We start from the raw sequence: 26,981 nt of genomic DNA, 5'->3' as shown, positions 1-26,981 counted from the left end.
CTTCAGGTGTCTATTTTGCTAGGAAATATAAAAAATAAAAATTAAAGTACATTACAGAAATAATTTCCATCACAATTTAGAACATGTTTAATAAAATGTGTGTGTGGTTTAGGTGAATAGTAAACAGAATTTGTGAATGCCACATCATTTTCAAGGCTAGATGCCACTCCAAGATTTGGACCGTTATGTGCATGGGAAGGGGAGTTGCAACTTGGCCTTTCCTAGGATGAAAAAAAAGGTTTAATACTCTCCAGAAACAGTGTCATAGATTTCCATGAGTTCTGTGTGGTATTACTGCTCAGTCCTCTGCACGAGACTGGTGTTAAGCTGCAGTATCAGGCTTCAACAGGAGCGGCGCTGTTTCTGGTAAAAGGCAGACCCTTTAGGGTACATGCACACGTTCAGGATTAATGTGCGGAGCATCCTCACTGAAATCCGCAGGTGTTCGCAGGCAAATCTGTGCGGTCAATCCGCATCAATTGGTGCAGATTTGCATGCAGATTTGGTGCGGTTTCGGTGCAGATTTTCCGCATGTGGATTTTACTAAGTGAATAAAGAAAATCCGGTCAGGAAAAATAAAATAAATTGACATGCTGCGGATTTAAAAATCTGCACCGCAGGTCAAAATCTGCGCTGAAAAAATCTGCATCGTGTGCACTGAGAATTTCTCATTCTCATAGAATAAAATGTACATGACCTACAGTGAGGATTTTCCACACGCAAATCTGTGCGGAAAATCCGCACGCAATCCTGATCGTGTGCAATTAGCCTTAAACTGCTTTATTTTTTACTCAAAATCTCCTTAACGTTGTTTTAGAAGCCTGATCGAATGTTGTATGAACACCAGTCTATTAAATTAAAAAAACATCAATTTTCATGTGTTGAAGTTTGTTAACTTTAATGTTCTTTCTTTCTCTTATACAGTGACTGAAAGTCGGGTGACCATGGACAGTATACAAAGGTTCTCATCCGTCCCGGTGTTCCTACCTGTCAACTATCACGTTTGTAATTCTGAAGTTTCTTTCTTCCTTAAAGAGGCCAATCAAGACCTCATGAAAAACTCGAGCCTACAGTCCCGGACAGAACCACTTTTCATATATAAAGCCAAGATGCCACCGGCAATAAATGCCACCTATGGACCCTATTCAGCAGAACAAACTCTGCCAAAGAATGTGATCATTACCTCAAGTACTTTCAGTTCTACCAACAGATTCACATTTAACTGGCAGTTAAAATCCCACATAATAGAGAGCTCTATATATTCTGACAAACCCAAAGTGCAGGCTTTATTTTATATTACAGGGAAGGACTGGGTGGACTATCATCCATCTGAGATTTTGCCATGTGTGAGAATGGTTGCTGTCTTAGAAAACCGTGAGCTTTCAGCAAGCTGTAGGCTGAAAGGAAGGCTGGGGTTATGTGTAGCAGAGCTAGAGTTTTTGCCTAGTTGGTTAAGTACATCTTCTCCCACGGATTCTCACGGATTCTCAGTTTCCCCACAAGGAATACCAGTTGAACTGCACTACATTGTCTATTCTACCAGAGAGGATGAAGAATGTTCTTCACAAGAAACAAAATGGTCAAATAGGATTCAATCCAATAAGGACAATGATCAAAAAGTCTCAAGTGCAATGAAAAGATTTGGCAGTGTTGTTGTTTATCCCACTCAAGACACCATGAGAATGTCTGTGCTTCCAGTGGATAACAATGTTCAGATACGATACCCACAAGATCCTGTGAAAGTAGGAGACATCGTAACATTCTATGTATCAGTGGCAGGAAGCTCAATGGTCCATCAGTTCATGTTGAGGTATGCCGTGCAGTATGAAAGAAGTTGAGCTTTTGATATTGTGCTATTTTGTATTTATCAGTCACTGTAAAATTCAGGATTTTTGTTACCAGGTTCACACAAAAACATGCCTTGCAAAAGTATTCACCCCCCTTGACTTTTTTCATATTTTGGTGCCTCACAACCTGGAATTAACATGGATTGCTTGAGGATTTGCATCATTTAATGTACAACTTTGAAGAATTTTTATTTATTTATTGTGAAGCAAACAACAAATAAGACAAAATAACAGAAAAAGTCAATGTGCATAACTATTCACCCCCCTAAAGTCAATACTTTGTTGAGCCGCCTTTTGCGGCAATCACAGCTCCAAGTCGCTTTTGATAAGTCTCTATGAGCTTGCCACATCTTACCATTGAGATTTTTGCCCATTCCTCGAAAAACTGCTCCAGCTCCTTCAAGTTGGATGGTTTGCGCTTGTGAACAGCAATCTGAGTCTGACCACAGATTTTCTATTGGATTGAGATCTGGGCTTTGACTAGGCCATTCCAACACATTTGCGTGTTTCCCCTTAAACCACTCAAGTGTTGCTTTAGCAGTGTGTTTGGGGTCATTGTCCTGCTGGAAGGTGAACCTCCGTCCTAGCCTCAAATCACGCACAGAGTGGTACAGGTTTTGCTCAAGAATATCTCTGTATTTAGCACCATCCATCTTTGCCTCAACTCTGACCAGTTCCCCAGTCCCATGCCCACAGCATGATGCTGCCACCACCATCTTTCACTGTGGGGATGGTGTTCTTTGGGTGATGTGATGTGTTGGGTTTGCACGAGACACAGCGTTTTATTTGATGGCCGAAAAGTAAAATTTTAGTCTCATCATACCAGAGCACCTTCCTCCATACATTGTGGGAGTCTCCCACATGCCTTTTCGCAAACTCACAACATGCCTTATTGTTTCTAGCTGAAAGTAATGGCTTTCTTCTGGCCACTCTTCCATAAAGCCCAACTCTGAGGAGCGTACGGCTTAGTCTACTTTCACACTAGCGTTCATAGGTCCGTTCGTGAGCTCCGTTTGAAGGAGCTCACGAGCGGACCCGAACGTCTCCGTCCAGCCCTGATGCAGTCTGAATGGAGCGGATCCGCAGCGTTCAGCTGTCCGCCTGGCCGTGCGGAGGCGAGCGGATCCGTTCAGACTTACAATGTAAGTCAATAGGAACGGATCTGCTTGAAGATGTCACCATATGGCTCAATCTTCAAGCGGATCCGTCCCCCATTGACTTTACATTGAAAGTCTGAACGGATCCGCTCAGGCTACTTTCACACTTAGAATTTTTTCTAAGTTATTAATGCAGACGGATCCGTACTGAACGGAGCCTCCGTCTGCATTAATATGATCGGATCCGTTCAGAACGGATCCGATCGAACGCTAGTGTGAAAGTAGCCTTAATGTCGTCCTATGTACAGATACTCCAGTCTCTGCTGTGGAACTCTGCAGCTCCTCCAGGGTTACCTTAGGTCTCTGTGTTGCCTCTTTGATTAATGACCTCCTTGCCCGGACCGTGAGTTTTGGTGGGCGGTCGTCTCTTGGCAGGTTTGCTGTTGTGCCATGTTCTTTTCATTAGGTTATGATAGATTCTGGTGATCATGAAAGATTTGGATATATTTTTTATAAATTAACCCTGACTTGTACTTCTCAACAATATTGTCCCTTACTTGTTTGGAGAGTTCCTAGGTCTTCATGGCAGTGTTTGGTTTGTGATGCCTCTTGCTTATGTGTTGCAGCCTCTGGGGCCTTTCAAAAAAGGGGTGTATATGTAATGACAGATCATGTGACACTTAGATTGCACACAGGTGGACATCATTTCACTAATTATGTGACCTCTAAAGGTAATTGGTTGCACCAGAGCTTTTTATGGGCTTCCTAACAAAGGGGGTGAATACATATGCACATGCTAATTTTCTGTTTTCTATTTCTAAACAATAGTTTTATTTATATATTTTTCTCATTTCACTTCACCAACTAAGACTATTGTGTTCTGATCCATCATTGATCCATCACTGTAATGTAACAAAACATTGAACTTAAGGGCTCATGCACACGACAGTATTTTGCGTTCAGTATACTGGCCGTTTTTTTAGTTCAGTATGCGGTACATATACTGAACCATTCATTTCAATGGTTCAGCAAAAAAAACTGAAGTGTCTCCGTGTGCATTCCGCTTCAGTATTTCTGTATTTCCGTACTATGAAAAGATAGAACATGTCCTATTCTTGTCCGCAAATCGCGGTGCTTGGCTCCATTCAAGTCAATGGGTCCGCAGAAAAAGCAGAACACATATGGAAATATATCCGTATGTCTTCCGTATCCGTTCCGTTTTTGCGGAACCATCTATTGAAAATGTTATGCCCAGCCCAATTTTTTCTATGTAATTACTGTATACTGTATATGGCATACAAAAAAATTGAAAGGAAACGGAAACACAACGGAAACAAAAAAACTGAACAACGGATCCGTAAAAAACGGACCGCAAAACACTGAAAAAGCCATACGGTTGTGTGCATGAGCCCTAAGGCTGTAATGTAACAAAATACAAAAAAAGTCAAAGGAGGGTGAATACTTTTGCAAGGCACTGTATTATTTTGTATTTTAGTCCTAAAGACAAATTGAATCAAGGGATTTCAACTATTTTCACAGTTACCTGATACTGCCTTGTATATTTAGTGACCTTGACCTATGCATTAGCATTCCAATGTGATTAGTTTCAAATTATGTCGCCAAAGCTCTGAAGTACGGTAGTTATATCAAATGTTCATTGTCTTACCCAGTTCTGTATAGCACATTTGAATTTATGCTGCTATGGCTTGCTGTGGGTAGGATTATCATGTAAAGAACTATAGCTTCCATGTCTCCTTTACCCTCTCACACCTTGGCTCTATTTACAGCTGACTACATGTCTATTATGAGGTGTAAGGTAGTGATATAATTGCTGTCTTCATGGTCAACACAGATTTGCTGCTAAGAAACTGTTCTGCTGCCTAGCATGAGAAACACAATCCCTCAGAGCAAAGGAGCTGTGGCTATTAATAAGAGGAATTAATTGTGTGACTCCTTATACATCATGGAAGAGAGGAAAGGTAGAGGGGAGAAAACATATTAAAAGTGTTGGACATCACTCAAGCAGGAGATAAACACTAGTATGAAATGTATTAAGGGGCATGTTTATGAAGACTGGTGTTTTAATAAAGCCCACCAACGTTATGAAGAGTCGCAGGCCTCTCAATAACTTTAAATGTAAGACCGCTTCCTAGATGAAACAGGCAGGGAATATGTAAATCAGATGGATCTCCCAACCTGTTCCCTTCCCCGCCACAACCCATGTTTTAAGACCTGGTGTGAGCGGGGCGAAGTTGCAGATGGTGGCGCAACTTACCGATCTGCTCCTGAAATATGCCTAATATAGGCGTATTTCAAAATACTAATGACCCTCTAAGTTTATACACCAGAAAACTGGAGTACAAAAGTAAAAAATTTTGGTGTGAGTAGTTTGGTGCACATATTTGTGACTTTTTGACATTTTACACCATCCTTGCCACTTTTACAAAGAGTTATAAAATCCTTATAGTTTCTTCCTCCATGATGTCGGCATCTTAGCTACGAACAGTAAATTAGGAAGTGACTAATCTTAGGGCATGTAAACCATTTGCACATCATTTAAAACCTCTTCATGGCAGAAAGGTGGTCACAACCCTCCCTTGTATTTAAAATCACTGAATAGTAATATGATTATTGTCTATTCATGTAAAGAAAATCCACCTCACCCGTCCAGTTGTTTTTCTGCCTTGTTCACTTTTCCTATACTTATACTGAGTGTTAGGCCTCATGCACACGACCGTTGTTGTGTTCTGTTCTGCAAAATGGGGTTCCGTTGTTCCGTGATCTGTTTCCGTTTTTGTTTCCGTGTGTCTTCCTTGATTTTTGGAGGACCACCAGACATAAAGGAAAGTAAAAAAACATCTAAGACAGGTTTGCCATGCAAATGATAGGAAAAAAACGGACGTGGACGCTCGGACGCGGATGAAAATCTTGTGTGCCTCCGTGTTTTTTTAGTGGTCCCTTTGACTTGAATGGGTCCGCAAACCGTTTTCCGCGAAAATAATAGGACAGGTTATATTTTTTTGACGAACTGGAACCACGGATCACGGACGCGGATGGCAAGCGGTGCATTAGCCGAGTTTTCAACTGACCCATGGGTCCGCAGAAAATCACGAAAAACGGCACAACGGACACGGAATAAAACAACGGTCGTGTGCATGAGGCCTTACCTGCATTTGTTATTCAATACCTTTATCTTAAACTTCGAATGCAACCCAATTTTGCATTATTACATGAATTCTTTGAATGTGTTCTTTGATTGTATATGCTATTTGTATTTATTATGATCTGGCGAATACTGTACTTTTCTTCATTGGTGCTTTGATTTAAAATAAATGCAGATCTGAGCCCTGAGAGCGGCCACTTTAGAGATAACATACATGCAAATCATTTTGTAAGCGGCGAATATGTTGCATCCAGCCACACAAAGAACAGAACGCACTGTTCTTACATAAACTGTATAACTATCATCGTGATCTTATGATTTTCTGATGTCTTGATAGATGTGAGAGGTCCACATTGGGGAAGTCTCTGATCTCAGACCAGTACTAGTTTTCAGAGTGTAAGGGCTTGTTCAAATGCAGTTTTTGTATCATTGATTCTGGGCTGTTGTCTGTGTCAGAATCAGCGCCAAAAATGCCTCTAGACAGCCTCTCATTCATTTCAATGGAAGCAGCACTGCCATTTAAAAAATAAGCTGCGTGCCCTGTCTTGGCTTGGAATTCGCAATTAATTTTCTATTGAAATGAATGGGAGGTGGCAAAAAATATGCTGTATGCTCCCTACGCGCCCGTGTGGTTTTTGGCGCCAAAAAACGCAAGCTGCAAACGCAGTTCTGCAGTGAACTATACAGCCACAAAACCACATCAAAACCGCACAAAAATGAAGCAAAAAATCAAGCCTTTAAATCCTACTCCCCTGCCCTATACTGCTTGTCGGTACAGGCCATCTATTCATTTGTCTGACACTCCTAATTCAGGCTCTCCCCAAACAGAGTTCTTGTCCACTGTGTAAGGGGTTAAAGGCTTGGGTGATCTTTAGTTTTTATTGATACCATTTTGGAGTAAGTATGACTTTTTGATCACATATTAGTAAATTTTTTGGGGAGGTGAAGTGACAGAAAAAGGCAAATCGCCCACTTAGATTTTTTTTTTTAGGGTACTTTCACACTAGCGTTAAAGTTTTCCGGTATAGAGTTCCGTCATAGGAGCTCAATACCTCTTCAGCGGACCCGGTTTCACAGTCACCGGAGAGGCGGTATTGCAATGCATTTGTCAGACGGATCCGGAAACAAATGATATCTGTTTGCATACTGATTTCTGGATCAGGAAGTTTTATATATATATATATATATATATATATATATATATATTAAAAGTTTTTTAAACCTTTGTTTCACCTATTTTAAGTCGGCCTTATCCTTAGATCGGTGGTGTTGTGACTCCTGTCACCTCCGCCCATCAGCTGCTTGAACAGAAAGCAGCGCTCGTACAGTATGAGTGGTACATTCTCTTCACTGTTTACCTGCTTGCCATTGCAATTGCAGTGGAGAGCAGTGTAATGACAGCTCCTCCATCCCATTCACTTCAATGGAGTGTAGTCAGGCTCGGACTGGCCCACCGGGAAGCTGGTGAAATCCTCGGTGGGCCCCTTGCCTGGAAATTTATAATCACATACTCACTAATCGGCGGCAGCCCCAGCTGCCTGCTGGAAAGCGCCACTGTCTGTCGCTGTAATAAGCAGTGTGGCACACATCAATGGACATGAGGGTGCAGTAAGTGGCCATCTCACCACTTCTCATTTAGTATGGCTGCAGCAGCGCTGGGGGGCTCTGCCTCCTGACCTGTGCTCTTACTGATGACGCTGCATGCAGAGTAGGAGAAGCCCTGCCGCCCGCCCATATTCTCAGTCAGTGCAGAGCGCGGCGGCGGGATTTCAGTTTGTGACAACCAGGCAGGCACAGAAGCAAAGCACGAGGATCTGTTTCAAATAAAGCAAGCTAATAAGTAGGACCTGTTGGGAGTTGTAGTTTTCCATACTGCAAAACACTGCACTGTTAGAGACATGCACTGTACACATAACAGATCTGTGCAGACACTGAACCAAGAAGGGACATGTCTCTTCTTACCACGGTCATGAGTTAAAACCTCCGCACTGCACTGAAAACGATGGGAGGCAAACACTACGTGGCCGCCAGACAGTGTTGCCAACTGTTCAGAAATTTCTGGACAATCTGTAAAAATAGGCGTCTTTTTTTCCTGTGTCCATGAAATAAATAGAGGTGTCAGATTTTTTTTTTTAGACTGGTGGTATCTGACTTGATTATTTTGGTGGCGAGTATCATCATTCACAGTAAATACTGGTAATGGGTATGTCTCAGTATACCGTACTTATAACCTTCATCATTCAATATAGTTTTTCAAATCTGGTTGGCAACCTTGCCGCCGGAGGAATTGTCTGCACCTAAATACCACTAGGCAAATTCTGCCATGTGAACGGCCCCTTATGTTCCAAGCAGGCATCAATAGAAGTCTGTATGGTATACAAATAAATTAAAAGGGTTCTCCAGGCATCATGAAAAATACAAGTGTTCCGTGGACCTGTGGAAGTAATTTAGTTTTATTAATACTTCCATGTCCTTTGCTTCACTAATGCCATTGTCCCTGTTGCACTCGCACAGGCCGCTAGCTCTTGACCCAACCGGATGTTTGCGCTTTTTTCCTGTTCAGCTGCATAGTAATAAATGTAGCTGAACAGGAAAAGAAGCGCACACACTTGGGACAAGAGAGGAAGAGCTTGCGACCAATGCTAGTGCAGTGGCACCGTCGCCAATCAGCTGTATGAGGAGACGACACGTGCAGTGTGCCGTGTCCCTTCTGTCTTCCTGTTCGCTACTGCTGTCTATGGTCTTTGCAACACCCGGCACCCCCGCCGACCTGATCTTGATGACCTATTCTGAGTCAATAGTAAAAGCCCAGAGAACCCCTTTAACTGTTAGCAAGTAGTAAACCCTTAATTGATTTGTAGACTCCGAGGTCCTCCGGCTTTTGGCCACAGCTTGGCTATGCAGCAGCCGCTACATGTGACAACATCCTTACGGCTGGGATAAGAGATAATTACCAACCCTACAGATAAACCCCAAAGCTTCCACAGTCAATACCAACCATGGCACCTCAGGGTAATATACATAATATAGCATTTACAGTCCATAGGTGGCACAGGCACAACTAAAACATAAAAAAAACAATTCCAACCAAAAAATGTAATAAAATCTAACTTTATTTTATATGTATTATGTTGACATAGTGCTAATAATGGGTACACATTATACTGCACAGTGCATGCCATAAAAAAGCAAAAAAACTAGATTTACTTTCTTTCCCATTCCCCAGTGAACAAAATGAATTAGTTCGATTCACCCAACAATGGAAAACAGACTTTTTTTTTTTTTTTTTACAATCGTCACACACCCATTTTCAGTACCATTGCAGACTATGGGGCCATTCACTTGGCTGTTTTTATAGCCGTCATCAATAATAGGACATGTCCTATTTTTTGGCCATTTTGACAGCCAGATGGACCCCTTTGAAATCAATAGGCCAATTGCCGTTTAGACTGAAGTACGCAGGTATATGAGTGGCACAGAAAACAGGGAATTAAAAATAAATAAATAAATACTGCCCCCGGTGTATGAAATGCCCCAATACTGCCCCCTGTATATAAACACATGATAATGCCAACAAATTTTAAAAAATACTCAACTCATCACAGGTATGCATGGGAACACTTTAGGCAGCAGGACCTAGTACTCTCAGCAATGTGACATCACAAGATCACTCTTTTTTAGGCTTGCTGAGGGACTGGGTATTTAATCTAGGACAAGGAATTTCCATGTATGACTGCTGTCCATACTACTGACCGCAGATCGGTGCTTTCTATGCCGGTTTTAATCTCTCCTGCACCGTTGCAGGATGCGTCTAATTTATGACCAGGTCCAGGCATCGTCATACATTAGGTACATCCTCCTGCAGTCTGTGCACCTAAACAAAAATCTACAACAGCTCAGAGCTGCCATACATTTCTGCAAGGGCGGACTGGGAACTTAAATTTGCCCTGGAAAAAAAACTAAAAGTGGCCCTAGTGTTGTAGATGGTTTCAAATTGACAGAAGGTGAGGCAACACAAGTAGATGGGTCCAAGACAAGTTGGCAAGGTAAGTAATACCATAGTGCAGCACAGAATACTATCCCACAGAACCAAATACCACAGTGCAGAACAAAATACCTCCCCATAAGCTGTCTCTCTGTGGTGGTCATCTACTGTATATCCATGTTCTGTTCTCCTCCGATTGTCTTTAGTATGTAGGAGGAGGCTTAGGAGGTGAGATGTGGGCCACAACACCAAGCCAACCCTACCTTCAGCATGCTGCCTGGACTTTCTATAATAATGACCCCTATAGTTCCCACATTAGTATGTACCCGGACAGCGGCAGTGAGGAGGGCTTGGGTGACCCTATGGGCATCAGCCCACCGGGAAAATTGGAAAATTCCCTGTAGGGTGTATGGCAGTAAAGTCAAATAAGTCACTTTTCTGGTGCAAGGGAGATGATAAATCCCCTGTTAAGTCATCAACTAATTGAGTTGCTTAATGAGAAACACTGTGATATTGTACAGTGCACAATACAGTTCTGTTCTGCATGCTGAATTGTATTCTAAAATGCATACAAGTAATACTTCTGTTTATGGTAGCGGTAGAGTGGGTCCCCAAAATAAATGCCACTGGTGGGCCATAGGCACCCCAGTCTGACACTGAGTGTAGCTGCCCCATCCCATTGAATTGAGTGAGATGGAGGAGCTGCAATTACACCTTCTGCAATCACCGCTGCTTTCTCTTCAACCAGCTCATCGGCGAGGGTGCCTGGAGATGGACCCCCGCCAATCTGATATTGATGACCTATCCTGAGGATAACCAGAAACCAGACAATCCCTTTAATGAACTTTCAGCATTGGGTGGCAAAACCGCCTATACGTACCAATTGATATGCAATTTGTTAGAGCTTCAACTGGAGACGTAAAATATTAAACCAACCAGAGAAAATATTTTCAGTATTCACAAGGCGGCGTCCCTGTAAACCAGCAGTTTCCCCATATTACTCTTAAATTGCAGCAGTTTCCTGGATCCTGAAGTTTTGTGACCACTCTCCCAGTTATTTAACCACTTCAAAGTCATGGATAATGTGAGGAAACTGTTAAAGCTCAGTCCAGTTAAGCCCGTATCTGTCAGTGTATTATTTTTCGGACTCGGTCACAGTGTTGCAGACAGTAATAGGATCGGATTAGCCAGTTTTAATTAGTTTCCTTTTCAAAAGATTCACTCATATTTTCTTGTCTAATTTTTTTTCCATTTGGCAGATCTAGCCAATTATCTTCAAACAAGTTTTCCTTCCATTAATGTTTTTTTTTTGTTTAATTTCTAATGTCACAAGGACGGCATCAAGGAGACGGAAAATGTTTTACATATGCGGCACCCTATTGGCTTGCAACATTGTAAGATGAGGCATTGCCTTAAAGAGGTTTTCGGAGATATTTTTACTGATGACCTATCCTCTGCTTAGGGCATCAGTATCTGATCGGTGGGGGTCTGACACCCGGGACCCCCCCGTCGATCAGCTGTTTGAGAAGGCACTGGTGATTGCAGCCTTCTCCCTGCTTCCCAAGCACAGCACCCTACATTGTATAGCGGCTGTGCTTGGTATTGCAGTTCAGCCCCATTTACTTCAATGGGGCTGAGCTGTGCCTAGGCCATGAGACTGATGAACATGACATTACATGGCCTAGTGAAAGCTGCCAGAAGCTAGCAATGTTACTGTGAGCACCGGTGCCTTCCAGCTCATTGGCGGGGCTCCTGAGTATTGGACCCCCACTGATCAGATACTGATGATCTATCTAGAGTAAAGGTCATCAGTAAAAATATCTCAGAAAACCCCTTTAACTTCTTAACGACCCAGGACAAGAACGCTCGTCCTAAATGGCCGGTACTTTGCGCCCTAGGACGAGCATTCTCGTCCTGCGGTCCTTCCTATCCCCCATGTGCGCTACTGCGATCAGCAGCATGGATCCGGCTGTTACTGACAGCCGGATCCGTGCTGCATCCACCAGCATTGGTGATAATGCCGATGCCGGTGGATTAACTACTCACATGCTGCGGTCAGTGAGGTTTACTCACCCTCTCCTTACACTGCGGTGGTGGGGACCAGATGGTTGCCATGGCAGCTACGGAAGCCCAGGAGTTCCAGCCTGAGTGCTAGGTCTCCTAGGCAACTGTGTAAGACGCTGACAGTTCAATTCAGTACAATACAGAATGTATTGTACTGAATTGAAACAGGGATCAAACCCTGAATAGGTGAAGTCCCACAGTGGGACAAATAAAAAGTAGAAAAAAGTGTTTTTTTATGATAAAAAAATAAAAAGTTTGAAGTAAAAAAAAGCGTCCTTTTCAAAAAATAAAGTCCAATATTTTTTTTTTAAATAGGAAAAAAATGTATATTAAGTATTGCCGCGTCGATACGACCGTTTCTATATAAATATCATATGACCTAACCCCTCAGATAACCACGGTCAAAAAAGTTAAATAAAAACTGTGCTAAAAAACATTGTTTTGTCACCTTACATCACAAAAAGTGCAAAACCAAGTGATCAAAAAGGCGTATGACCCCCAAAATAGTACCAATTTAACCGTCTCCTCATCCCGCAAAAAATGAGCCCCTACCTAAGACAATCACCCAAAAAAATCAAAAAAACTATGGCTCAGACTATGGAGACACTAAAACATGATTTTTGTTGTTTGTTTCAAGAATGCTTTTATTTTGTTAAATGTAAATAAATAAAAAAAGTAGACATATTAGGTATCTCCGCATCCGTAAGAACCTGCTCTATAAAAATACCATATGACCTAACCCCTCAGGTGGACACCGTAAAAAAATAAAAACGGCTCTCAGACTATGGAGACACAAACTTTTTTTTTTTGCTTTCAAAAATGATATTATTGTGTAAAACTTAAATAATTAAAATAAATCATACATATTAGGTATTGCCACGCTCATAACAACTTTCTCTATAAAAATATCACATGACCTAACCCCTTAGATGAACACTGTAAAAAATTTAATAAAAACGGTGTAAAAAAAGCAATTTTTTTCACCTTGCATCACAAAAAGTGTAATACCAAGCAATCAAAAAGTCATACGAACCCTAAAATATTACCAATCAAACCGTCATCTCATACCGAAAAAAATTAGACCCTACATAAGACATTCGCCCCCAAAAAAATAATAAACTATGGCTTTCAGTATATGGAGCCACTAAAATAATATTTTTTTTCAAAAATGCTTTATTTTTTTGTATTTTCGTGTCCGTAACAACCTGCTCTATAAAAATAGCAGATGATTTAACCTGTCAGATGAACATTGTAAATAACAAAAATAAAAACGGTGCCAAAACAGCAATTTTTTGTTACCTTGCCTCACTAAAAGTGTAATATAGGGCATTCAAAAATCATATGTACCCTAAAATAGTACCAACAAAACTGCCACCTTATCCCGTAGTTTCTAAAATGGGGTAATTATTTTGAAGTTTCTACTCTAGGGATGCATCAGGGGGTCTTCAAATGTGACATGGCAGCTTAAAATTATTCCAGTGAAATCTGCCTTCCAAAAACCATACGTCGTTCCTTTCCTTCTGCGCTTTGCCGTGTGCCTGTACAGCAGTTTATGACCACATTTGGGGTGTTTCTGTAAACTACAGAATCAGGGCAATAAATATTGAGTTTTGTTTGGCTGTTAACCCTTGCTTTGTTAGTGGAATTTTTTTTTATTAAAATCTGACAAAAAAGTTAAATTTGGAAATGTCATCTCTATTTTCCATTAATTCTTGTGGAACACTTAAAGGGTTAACAAAGTTTGTAAAATCAGTTTTGAATACCTTAAAGGGTGTAGTTTCTAAAATGGGGTCACTTTTCTGGAGTTTATACTCTAGGGGTGCATCAGAGAGGGTCTTCAAATGTGACATGGCAGCTTAAAATTATCCCAGTGAAATCTGCTTTCCAAAAACCATATGGCGTTCCTTTTCTTTTGCGCAATTCTGTGTGCACATACAGCAGTTTACAACCACATATGGGGTGTTTATGTAAACTACAGAATCAGGGCAATAAATATTGAGTTTTGTTTGGCTGTTAACTCTTGCTTTGTTAGTGGATTTTTAATATTTTTTATCAAAATGGAAAATCTACCAAAAAAGTTGAGGGATGTAGTTTCTAAAATGGGGTCATTTTGGGTGGTTTCTATTATGTAAGCCTCGCAAAGTGACTTCAGACCTGAACTTAAAAAGTGGGTTTTGGAAATTTTTAGAAAAATTTTAAGAATTGCTTCTAAAAATCTAAGCCTTCGAACGTCCCTCCCTCCAAAAAATGGCATTCACGAAATGATCCAAACATGAAGTAGACATATGGGGAATGAAAAATAATAACTATTTTTAAGTTATTACTATCTATTATAAAAGTAGAGAAATAGAAATTTGGAAATCTGCTAATTTTTCAATTTTTTTGTAAATTTGGTATTTTTTTTTTATAAATAAAAAGGAAATGTTTTGACTCAGTTTTACCACTTTTATGAAGTACAATATGTGACGAGAAAACAATCTCAGAATGGCCTGGATAAGAAAAAGCGTTTTAAAGTTATCACCACATAAAGTGACACATGTCAGATTTGCTAAAAATGGCCTGGTCCTTATGGTGAAAAATGGCTGGGTCCTTAAGGTGTTAATTTCCATCTATAGAAGGTCTTTCCTAAAGTTATGATAACATGGCAAAATCAGCAACACAAAAACAGGTCTTTTTACACTCTAGTCCAGATACGCCTGGTCCACTATTGATTTCAATAGCCATATGAAGGTTTGTTTTTGAATCATTAAATTATGTCTTTATTAAAGGGTTTTCTCAGATTCTAATACTGATGACCTATTTGATCGGTGGGGGTCAGACACCTGGGACTCCCACTGATTAGCTGCTTGAGAAGTGAAATCTGCTTTCCAAAAACCATATGGCATTCCTTTCCTTCTGCGCCCTGCCGTGTGCCCATACTGCAGTTTACAACTACATATTGGGTGTTTATGTAAACTACAGAACCAGGGCAATAAATATTGAGTTTTGTTTGGCTTGTTAACCCTTGCTTTGTTAGTGTAATTTTTTTTTATCAAAATGGAAAATCTGCCAAAAAAGTGAAATTCTGAAATGTAATCTCCATTTTCCATTAATTCTTGATGAACACCTAAAGGGTTAACAAAGTTTGTAAAATCAGTTTTGAATACCTTGAGGGGTGTAGTTTCTAAAATGGGTCATTTTGGGTGGTTTCTATTATGTATGCCTCACAAAGTGACTTCAAAAAGTGGGTTTTTGAAATTTTGGGTACATTTTTGGTATTTTTTTTAGAAATAAAAATGACATTTTTGGACTCATTGGTCCACTATTGATTTCAAGAGCCATATGAAGGTTTGTTTTTGAAGCATTAAATTATGTGATTATTAAAGAGTTTTCTCAGATTCTAATACTGATGACCTATTTGATCAGTGTGGGTCCGACACCTGTGACCCCCCCACTGATCAGCTGCTTGAGAAGGCAGCAGCTCTCCTGCAAGCACCGCGGCCTTCTTCCAGCCTTTTAAAGGCCAGTGACAACATGTTCGGCTACTTTCACACCTGCATTTTGTTCTGTATTATGTTCTATATTATCTTTAAAATAGCCAAGATGGATCCGTCATGAACTCCATTGTGTCAGAGAATGGATCTGACCCCATTGACTTACATTGTGAGTCAGGACGGATCCGTCTTGCTCCGCACCACATAGCAGACAGAAAAACACTGCGTTATTCTGTCTGCAATGGGACACAACTAGGGATCGACCGATTATCGGATTTACCGATATTATCGGCCGATATTCAGGATTTTGAACACTATCGGTATCGGCATTTATTTTTCCGATATTCCGATAGTGTATGGGGAACACAGATCGCGCTGCTGACAGCGCTCTCCGTGTTCCCTCAGCAGCAGCACAGGGGAGAAGGAGCAGTGTCTCCTCCCCCTGTTCTGCTCCTGCCGCTGCAGCCAATGAAAGTACAGGGGACAGGAGGAGGGGAGGAGCTATGGCCACTGCTCCACCAATGAAGATTAATCTATCATTCATTCATATACAGGAGGCGGGAGCAGCAGAATCACATAGCCGGCTCCCGGCCTCTATGAGCTGTAGCTGCGATCTGCGGTAGTTAACTCCTCAGGTGCCGCGGATCGCAGCTACAGCTCATAGAGGTCGGGAGCCGGCTATGTGATCCTGCAGCCAGCTCCCGCCTCCTGTATATTAATAAATTAGAGATTAAGCTTCATTGGTGGCGCAGTGCGCCCCCCCAAGCCCCCCAGTATCAGACATTGGTGGCGCAGTGCGCCCCCCCTCCCCCCCAGTATTAAGCAGTGGTGCGCCCCCCCCCCTCCCCCCCACCCCAGTCGCAGTGCGCCCCCCCACAGGATCCCCTCTCCCCTGCTCCTCCGATCGGAGCCCCAGCAGTGTAATGCTGGGGTTCCGATCGGTTACCATGGCAGCCAGGACGCTATTGAAGCCCTGGCTGGCTGCCATGATAAGCTCCATGCTGCTGTGTGCACAGAGCACACAGCAGCAGGGGACAGTGTGAGCTCCTATTCACCCTGATAGATCTCTATCAGGGTGAATAGGACAAGGGTTCTAGTCCCTAAGGGGGCTAAAAGTTAGTTAAAAAAAAAAAAAAAGTTACAAAAAAAATAATAAAAACACCAAAATATTAAATGTAAATGAAATGAAAGATTTACAAAAAAAAATACACATTAACAATAAACATTAATTTTCAGCAGATTTGTGGGAATTTTTTTTTTTTTTTCAAAAATGAAAATTCCCAGAATATCGGTATAAATTATCGGCTATCGGCCTGAAAGTCCACAAATTATCGGTATCGGTATCGGCCCTAAAAAATCAATATCGGTCGATCCCTAGACACAACCAAACAGAACGGATTGCATTCAGGTGCATTCCTTTTTGTTCAGTTCAGTTTTGTCCCCATTGACAATGAATGGGGACAAATTGTAAGAGTTTTCCCCCACGCTATTGAGATCCTATGACAGATCTCAATGGAAACACAAAAGGGGTTGGTCAGCACATCCCAATGCGCAGGTGCACGCTGCTATGACTGAAAACACAAAACAACACAACATATAATGCAACAGCTCTCTGCGAACCAAATAAAGTACAAAAACATATTGTAATGTTATGCTAATAAAGTAGAGATGCTTGGCAAATACATTTTGTACAAAATCATTTGAGCCCGTCTGCCGCACGTCAAGGCGATCTCTGTAAGACGGGAACCTAACACTAAGTTCTACCTTTTAAGTGCCATGACAGCGACCATGAAATTCAGGGGGTGTAGGTTCCACATGCATGCTGGGTCCCCTTTGGTTTTTATCATTCATCATGACAGATCTCAATAGCGGAAAGGAAAAGTGCAGGTGTGATAGTAGCCGAATTGTCACGTGGCCTTGGAGTAGCTCAGCCCCATAGAAGTGAATGTGGCTGAGCTGCGATACCAAGCGCAGCCGCTATACAATGTACGGCACTGTGCTTGGTCAGCAGAGAGATGGCAGCAGCACTCACAGGAACACCGGTACCTTCTCAAACAGCTGATCGGCGGCGGTCCCTGGTGTCGGACCCCCACGATCAGATACTGATGACCTATAAGCACCACATCTGACCTCTATTTGTACTTATACCTCATAATATCTAGTCAGTTGCAAATTGATGAAAGAAAGGGAACTGTTTCACTGGAGCTAGTCTACATGATATAAGTTCATTCTTCCATTGATGAATACCAATTGGAGATAGTCAGCGGCTGTTGTTGAGTTCAAAGGAAAACTTGTCCCCAAGTTATTTCTTTGAAGACTTGATCATCAGCCCCCTGCACTTCTGTCCTTTCCTTTATTGTGTCGTATGATTTATTCTAGCCCTTTGGGGTTTCCAGAATTTATCATAATAGTGTTTGATTTGTATTGGTTATATTTTTTCTTTGTACCCAAATGGAGAAAGTTACAGAATTGAATTTTATGTTATAAAAGGATTTACACAATTCCTAAGGAGTCTATATATTTTATAAGTATCTATTTTAGCAGGTCAACAAAAGTCCTTGTCCAGCCACATCTTAGTTTTTCGGTTCTAGAGGAGAACTGGAAAGGGTTTATAGTCAAGAGACATCAGATGAAAAATCTGATTTGTTCAGCTTGGAAATAAGATGCCTTAGAGGTGATCTCATTTACATGTATAAATACATGTGTGGTCAATAAGAAGAACTGGCACATGATTCATTAATTCCAAAGATTTTGCAAAGAGCCAGGGGACATTCATTACATGTTGAAGAGAGAAAATTTAGACATCAATACAGAAAATGGTTCTTTACAGTTAGTTATACTATGGAAAAAAGAAAAACAGAGTGATCTGCTCACTGACCAGAGGTTGCCTCAGTTGTTGGAAAAACTGTGGAATGGCCTACTCCATGAGGTAGTATTGGCAGACACTGTGACAGCATTTCAAAAACGGCTAGAGACTTATCTAATAGCAAATGGAATTGAGAATTATAATCAATCTAACAATTTGTGTTGTATAATTGATCTGAGAAAGTCTGAACTTGATGGACCCCTTTTTCAACCCATGTAACCATGCAACAATTAGCGTCAAGTACGTTAGTAACCAATTAATTAGCCTAGTCCTTCAGACATATCGGGCCCTACTTTTCTCAGAAAATTGTTTGCAAGTTGGCCACCTATTCAAATCTAACCCTTCAAACATGAGCTTTCATTTAGTAATGGCGAACTGAAAAACTTAAATAGAATAACACGTCTTTGAGAGGACCAACCAGAATTACAGTGGACAGTGATCTTTTGGGGTTGGGAAGTGGTGGTGGGTCTTCTGAGAATTCTTCACTGTAAATCTGGTCTTAAGAAGGAATCTTTTGAAGAGGTTTCTCTGTATGTATTGCCACATGGGTTCCTTTAAGTCAGTGGTGATATACACTGCTCAAAAAAATAAAGGGAACACTTAAACAACACAATGTAACTCCAAGTCAATCACACTTCTGTGAAATCAAACTGTCCACTTAGGAAGCAACACTGAGTGACAATCAATTTCACATGCTGTTGTGCAAATGGGATAGACAACAGGTGGAAATTATAGGCAATTAGCAAGGCACCCCCAATAAAGGAGTGGTTCTGCAGGTGGTGACCACAGACCACTTCTCAGTTCCTATGCTTCCTGGCTGATGTTTTGGTCACTTTTGAATGCTGGCAGTGCTTTCACTCTAGTGGTAGCATGATACGGAGTCTAGAACCCACACAAGTAGCTCAGGTAGTTTAGCTTATCCAGGATGGCACATCAATGCGAGCTGTGGCAAGAAGGTTTGCTGTGTCTTTCAGCGTAGTTACCAGAGCATGGAGGCGCAGGAGACAGGCCAGTACATCAGGAGACGTGGAGGAGGCCGTAGGAGAGCAACAACCCAGCATCAGGACCGCTACCTCCGCCTTTGTGCAAGGGGGAACAGGAGGAGCACTGCCAGAGCCCTGCAAAATGACCTCCAGCACGCCACAAATGTGCATGTGTCTGCTCAAACGGTCAGAAACAGACTCCATGAGGGTGATATGAGGGCCCGACGTCCACAGGTGGGGGTTGTGCTTACAGCCCAACACCGTGCAGGACGTTTGGCATTTGCCAGAGAACACCAAGATTGGCAAATTCGCCACTGGCGCCCTGTGGTCTTCACAGATGAAAGCAGGTTCACACTGAGCACATGACAGACGTGATAGAGTCTGGAGACGCCGTGGAGAACGTTCTGTTGCCTGCAACATCCTCCAGCATGACCGGTTTGGCATTGGGTCAGTAATGGTGTGGGGTGGAATTTCTTTGGAGGGCCACACAGCCCTCCATGTTCTCGCCAGAGGTAGCCTGACTGCCATTAGGTACCGAGATGAGATCATCAGACCCCTTCTGAGACCATATGCTGGTGCGGTTGGCCCTGGGTTCCTCCTAATGCAAGACAATGCTAGACCTCATGTGGCTGGAGTGTGTCAGCAGTTCCTGCAAGATGAAGGCATTGATGCTATGGACTTGCCCGCCTGTTCCCCAGACCTGAATCCAATTGAGCACATCTGGGACATCATATCTCGCTGTATCCACCAACGTCACGTTACACCACAGACTGTCCAGGAGTTGGCAGATGCTTTAGTCCAGGTCTGGGAGATCCCTCAGGAGCATGCACAGGCGTTGTAGGGAGGTCATACAGGCATGTGGAGGCCACACACACTACTGAGCCTCATTTTGACTTGTTTTAAGGACATTACATCAAAGTTGGATCAGCCTGTAGTGTGTTTTTCCACTTTAATTTTGAGTGTGACTCCAAATCCAGACCTCCATGGGTTAAAAAATTACATTTCAAATTTTTTATTTTTGTGTGATTTTTGTTGTCGGCACATTCAACTATGTAAAGAACAAAGTATTTCAGAAGAATATTTAATTAATTCAGATCTAGGATGTGTTATTTTTGTGTTCCCTTTATTTTTTTGAGCAGTGCATTTACCCCCCTCCCCGATTTACACAGCAGCTGTACGTCTACTGAATGGTTTATATGTATAAGCACAAACCTAACACCTGACCAACACCTCCGATAGAGATTTTCACTACTGCGAGTGAGTGCTTAGGTACCTGATTTTACAATAGCAAGGAAGGCATGAATATAACCTACGATAAAGGCCATTGCAATGGTTTGTACATGTCATACATAGTTACGAACCTTTGCAAACCGTCCACCTGGCCTTGCTTTCTAAACCCCACTGCTATCCTGTTTATGTGTAGCGTTGGTGTTTAAAGTCATGTTGCACCATTTTTAATTTAGGTTAGGCATTTATGAATATATTTTAAATACTGTGTAACAGTCTCCTGCCATTTTTATTCTAAAACACTAATTAGGTCTTCCACGACTTTCTGCCTTCAGGTAATTGTCTGCGCATATTTCAGTTTTTATGCAAAAGTGATAAGGATGTGATAAGCGCTCTTAAGAGTGGTAGTAATTTCAGATACTTCCAGCAGGCTAATGTGGCACGTATCACAGCTCACAGAATTACAGTATGTAAATTAGGCATTGGTTAAACCAAAAGATATATAAGTTAGAATGAATACAGTACCTCCAGCCAAAAATGAATCCTCATGTGCAGTAAAGATAAGATGTACGCTACTTCTGTTCCCAGCTAGCCATTTGTTATACAGACTTCTTCTACCTCCTAATTCTGAAGTAAGATCTTGATTGAGGGTACTTTTGGTTTCCTGGTCCCTTGGTCTGGCCTTTGCTACCCTTCTCTTTCCTTTGTCTGTCAATCACAGTGTATGCTTCTTCTGATTGCCATGAGCTGCTAAACTGTGACATCACTGTGTGAACTGTCTAGAAGAGCTGAAGTGAAACTTCTCCAAGTATCTACAGAAATGCATGGATACAAGCTTCATTCAGATGTTTTTAAGAAAGAATCCAGTATGATGCGTGCAGTGTCAGGAATACATTTTTCCTCTTGAACACCAGGATTTGGAGACTCTTTTATGGTCTAAGTCCCATTGTGTCACTGAGATTCACCCTAGAGCTAAACTGAGGGGAAGAGGCAAAGAGTTTTGCCATTTTCACCTTAAAGGGGTTGTGCAGTCAGTACTTATTGATGACCTATCCACAGGGTAGGTTATCAATATCTGATCAGTGGGGGTCCAACTGCCGACCAGCTGTTTGAAGAGGAGGAGGTGCTTGTACAAGCACTGCTTCCTCTTCAAGATTATACTGCGCGTTGTCTCGCAAGTCTTGGTGGCACAGTGTAATTACAAACAGTGTTTGTCACAGTTACTTGTACTTACACTCCTCCACTGCTGCTAGCGAGACAATGCGCAGTGTAATCTTGAAGAGGAAGCAGTGCTCTTCAAACAGCTGATTGGCGGGGGGAAGGGGGGGGGGGTCGGGAGTCGGACCCCCACTGATCAGATATCAGTGACTTATCCTGAGGATAGGTCATTAATATGTACTGGCTGCACAACCCCTTTAAAATACCCTTAAGTAAGTATGGAAATAAAAGAAAGGGACAGAGGAAAGTCTAGAGCTGTGATAGCTAACCTCCGGCACTCCACTGTGGTAAAACTACGACTCCCAAGATGCACACTTGCTTGGCTGTTCTCAGATCTCCATAGAAACCAATGGAGCATGCTAGGAGTCATAGTTTCACCACAGTTGGAGTGCTGGAGGTTAGCCATCACTGGTCTAGATGATGGGCAACAAAGAGGCCCAGCTTATTCTCTATAGAGGACTTCTTCATCGTTGTACTATATGCCACTCAAGGGAAGCCACCTGACCCATCCCAGTGGAAAACAAGTAGGGTCTCCACTGTTTTGTAGCTAAACCTTCTTCTGTCCTCTTTGCTACTGCAGCCAGAAAGCACTGTATTTTGTGATGCAGTGTTAATCAGGACCTCTTGTTGAGCATTTATGTTACCAAAAATGTTTATTTTCAATTAGAAAGATTCATTTCTATAGAGTTTTCTTGAAAATGTAACATTCTACAAACTTGTCACAGAAAGAATCTTATTCTTATCTTTCAAGAACACTTCTGCAAAGATAATTTGTTGAGTAAAACATTCAGAAAAGACAAAGCAGAACAATTTGATGTCAAACGCCATTTAGAAGAATAAATTAAATTATTGTTTTCAGAAAGTCCACAGCCCCTGCAGGTCATGTACGAATTTCTACAACTCAGATCATTGCAAGAGTACGGAAGATAGGTACATGATTTTTCTCCAGTTAATACTATGACAATGTTTCTATTTCTTAATGATGTATGTTAAAATGCAATGACTACTCAGTTGTTTCATTTGCTTGATCATTTTTTTTTAATAAGCCTATTAATGGCCCAACTGAACTTTTATGCTTATCATCGATGACCTGTTATAGTTCATGTGTATAACCATGTGTCCGCGTGCAATTACTGTATAACGGGAATTAAAATATGAGCTCCTAAATCATTATTGCAAGAATGTGATTAACTACACCATGGAGAGATTAATGATTCATTCCTTTAAATAAATGGTGATAATTTATCATGAGGGTAATATCTGACGTCCCCAAAAAATTGCAAAGCCCTATCTTGCAACTTTTTGTAGTTAGAATTCTGGAGTGCAGGGCTTCACTCACTGCGCCTGCGCCGAATACTAAACGGGACGGCGCAGGCACGGGATTTACGTGACAAAGAGGATAACTCGACAGTCAATCAATGGGACCTGGGCGTGCCAAAGGGTGCGTAGACCGAGCCACTAGGTGCTGAAGCAACGCCCTAATAGCACCTAGAGGCTCATTAGAATATTATAAAAGTCTTTGTTTTAAGAAAACTGCGGCAGACAGGGAGTTATAAAGCACACTGTACTGCTGATATTAGCACATCGCTAATGTCAGTCATCTACATAACGTAATTTCTGATGACAGAAACCCTTTAACCCTTTACATTTTTACATATTGTCTTTTTTAGTCAGGCAGCACGGTGGCTCAGTGGTTAGCACTTGGTGCCTTGCAGTCCTAGGTTCAAATCTGACAAAAAGTTTCATCTGCACAGAGTTCTTATGCTCCCCCTGTGTTTGTGTCGGTTTCCTCTACCCCACCAAAATAGGGATTCTAGATTGTGAGCTCCTTTGGGGACAGTGAGCGATGACGGTATCTGTAAAGCGCTGCATAGTATGCCAGTGCCATATAAGCAAGAAAAGTAAGAAATAATGCTGCTTGGGGTATGCGTCCTGCCTGGGAATCTCAGAGCACACAGCAGCGGAGAGGAATGTGACTGCTCATTTACCGCATGAGATTCATTTTCAGCACCATGGACAGCAAAATAATTTCCGATGCAATTTTTCAGGGATACGACCACGTTACAAACACAGTGCCATCCAGTACTACACCAAACTGAAATAACACCTGTAACTTGAAGCAAAAGTCCTTGGAATATACGGAACATGATTATTTTAAATAAAAAGTGCTATAACTGCATGACTGTGTTATATTTGTGCAGACAGGTTAGGCTCCTTTCACATCACCGTCTCTCCTTTCCATTCTCCGGCTCTGTTGAGGAGCAGGAGAACGAAAAGGACGGATTCTGCAGATAACTGAGACCTAACTGAGCGTAACGGAGCCTAAAGACCCCATAGACTATAATGAATGATGGACTTTCGTCTCAAAAATCATATTCTGAGCGGACACCGAACTGACCCTATTATAGTCTATGGGGTCTTTAGGCTCCGTTACGCTCAGTTAGGTCTCGGTTATCTGCAGAATCCGTCCTTTCCGTTCTCCTGCTCCTCAACAGAGCCGGAGAACAGAAAGGAGAAACGGTGATGTGAATGAGGCCTTAGTTGTACAGCCCTTCCTGAAAACCTCCGCTGGTGAGACTGTTACCTTCCACGGATTGGCAGACATTGTGCTTCTTCTTATCGCTAGGGAGAGGATTATCTTGAACTTGTATATTAAAGGGGTTTTCGACATTACTAAGCTAACATGAGACGAAGCCGAGACCACCAGGTGACTAGGAAACAGCGGATTGGGCTGGCGCTGTGCTGTTCCAATAGCTCCTATCGAGAAGCATGAGAGCTACAGAAACAACACAGCACAGCAAATGATGCTGTGTCCAAGCTAGGGAAACGGCGTACTATAGCTTGCTGTAATGCAGCTGTTGCAAAACTACAACTCCCAGCATTCCCAGACTACCTACAGCTATCAGCCTACAGCAGGGCATGGTGGGAGTTGTAGTTTTACAACAGCTGGAGGGCCGCAGGTTGGCCATGCCTGCTGTAATGGGAGCTACTGAAACAGCAGAGCACCAGTGTTTGGGGATTAGTCTCACCTCATCTTATTAATGACAAGATGAGACAACCCCTTTAATTTCAGTTTTTACCATGACAAGCCACTGAACATGTGAGATGTATAAAAATGAAGTTGCCGCACACAGATATATACTCTGATGCACCTCATATATTTTTTCTTTCATCAGAGAAAACAGTGTGGGCATTCTCGGCAGCCTTGAAAGTGTTCTTTTGTATTAGCTTTGAAGCTAAATAACCTCTGTACAGTAACCACATCCCGAAAGTTAATGAGAAATCATTTTCAAGGCGTTCACACACAAAACAAAAGTTGACTGAAGGGTTAGACACATTAGCAGATTAACATTTGCAGCAAAACATTCTAAGTGATTTAATTACTTTTGACAATGAAGCTTTAGCCTTATAGATTTCCAGCCAGATCTGCGAGACGTCTCATTGTGTTACACTTCTATATTCTGTACAAATAGGTTTATTAAGGGATGTCTGTTCTGCTCTTCGAATAGCAATTCCCTGATATCATTTTAAGTAAGTGAATCGTATAGTAATAGCATTAGCCGAGACTATCAGGGAATTGCTGTCTATGCCATTGGCAGTATTTAAAAAAATGATGACACATGTATGTGTGTGTATATATATATATATATATATATATATATCTGTCTGTCTATATACAGGGCCGCGTAAAAAGAAAGCAGAAATGACCAAATTACATCCCTCCAACAATCGCTTGTATCCTCCATGTCTTCATTCATGTTCACAACAGTACTTTGCAGAATACACGCAGGGTTAGCATCGCTGGATTTTCTTATCAAAATTAAAATAATATGAAATAAGCATATTGTTGCAACTCTTGTTTCTGTATGTTAGATATATAAATATTAACTCACCATGAAAAGTAATAACATGTCAGAAGAGCCTATTATCCAGCTTTTACTAGGAATGGTCAGAGAATTATCATGTCTGGAGTCTTGAAGACCATCTTCCCCTACTTGTGGTCAAGCGTTCATTTCCATTACCTTAGGGGGGGATGACAGACAACTGTCTGCAATTTATCTCCCAGATGGACAAATGACTGGGCAAATAAAAATCTATCTATCTATCTATCTATCTATCTATCTATCTTCTAAACAAAAAAGCAAGAAGGCAGGCAGCACAGCAGTAAGAAGAGTTAAAACAGAGTGCCAGCAGCTGTAGAGACAATCCACCAACCATAAATATAAATTGATTGAACTCCACGACACTTCCAAAATCAAACGTGTGTTTATTCACCAAGTGACAGCGACGTTTCGGTCCGCTCAATGGAACCTTTCTCAAGGTTCTCACTGCTTGAGAAACTTTCCATTGAGTGGACCGAAGATCGCTGTCACTTGGTGAATAAACACACGTTTGATTTTGGCAGTGCCGTGGAGTTCAGTCAATTTATATCTAGCTATCCGTCCAAGTCAGGTGCCAGTAACAAGTCCCAGCTATGGAGGTCTACTTAAGGTATATAAAAAATAAAAAAAAGTTGCAGCACTCCAAAATGAGATAAAAATATTGAAGTGCTTGTCATCTGCCTATCTACAATAGAAGTATTAGTCAGTAGGATAAGGAACAGTTTATCAAGCCAGGATATTAGGGTGGGTGATTGGTCTCTATGTGGACAATATATTATTTATGTCTTCCCCCCAACTCTTCAGGACATAATGCTATAGAGATAACTGATGAATATGGCATCTACCCAGGTTTACGGGTGATTTAGGACAAAGCTGTTTACAGTATATGCCCCTTGGAAGAACTAAATGGCATGAAACTAAAGGGGGCAGCAACGTGTTTAAAACTTAACATTTAATGTTATCAATTAAGATCTCAAGAACCGGAATATGGACCTCTTACAAACATACAACACAGACAAACAACAAAGGACCTGGAGTACATATGACCTGCCAGGTCACCTTTGTTCAAGTCTAGAGTACCACCCCTAAGATAGGTTGGAGTGGGTCTGATAAAACAAACCAAAGGTAAGTAAATATAAGACCACAGATGTGTACTTGAAGTTACTTGTGGTACACT

General features: G+C 41.6%; 1 protein-coding gene across 1 annotated transcript in view; it reads left to right on the top strand.

Annotated features, from left to right (window-relative positions):
- TMEM132B (transmembrane protein 132B) overlaps window positions 1-26,981 on the top strand; it is a 634,840-nt gene that overhangs the window by 135,203 nt on the left and 472,656 nt on the right. The window contains exon 2 of the mRNA XM_044275647.1: window positions 925-1,810. Coding sequence (XP_044131582.1) covers window positions 925-1,810 — 886 coding nt within the window. The remainder of the gene's footprint in view (window positions 1-924; window positions 1,811-26,981) is intronic.

This window comes from Bufo gargarizans, chromosome 1 (genome assembly GCF_014858855.1).
Source record: "Bufo gargarizans isolate SCDJY-AF-19 chromosome 1, ASM1485885v1, whole genome shotgun sequence".
NCBI classification, from domain to species: domain Eukaryota; kingdom Metazoa; phylum Chordata; class Amphibia; order Anura; family Bufonidae; genus Bufo; species Bufo gargarizans.
The sequence above is the reverse complement of the archived record's forward strand: the minus strand, read 5'-3'. Positions and strand labels throughout refer to the sequence as shown.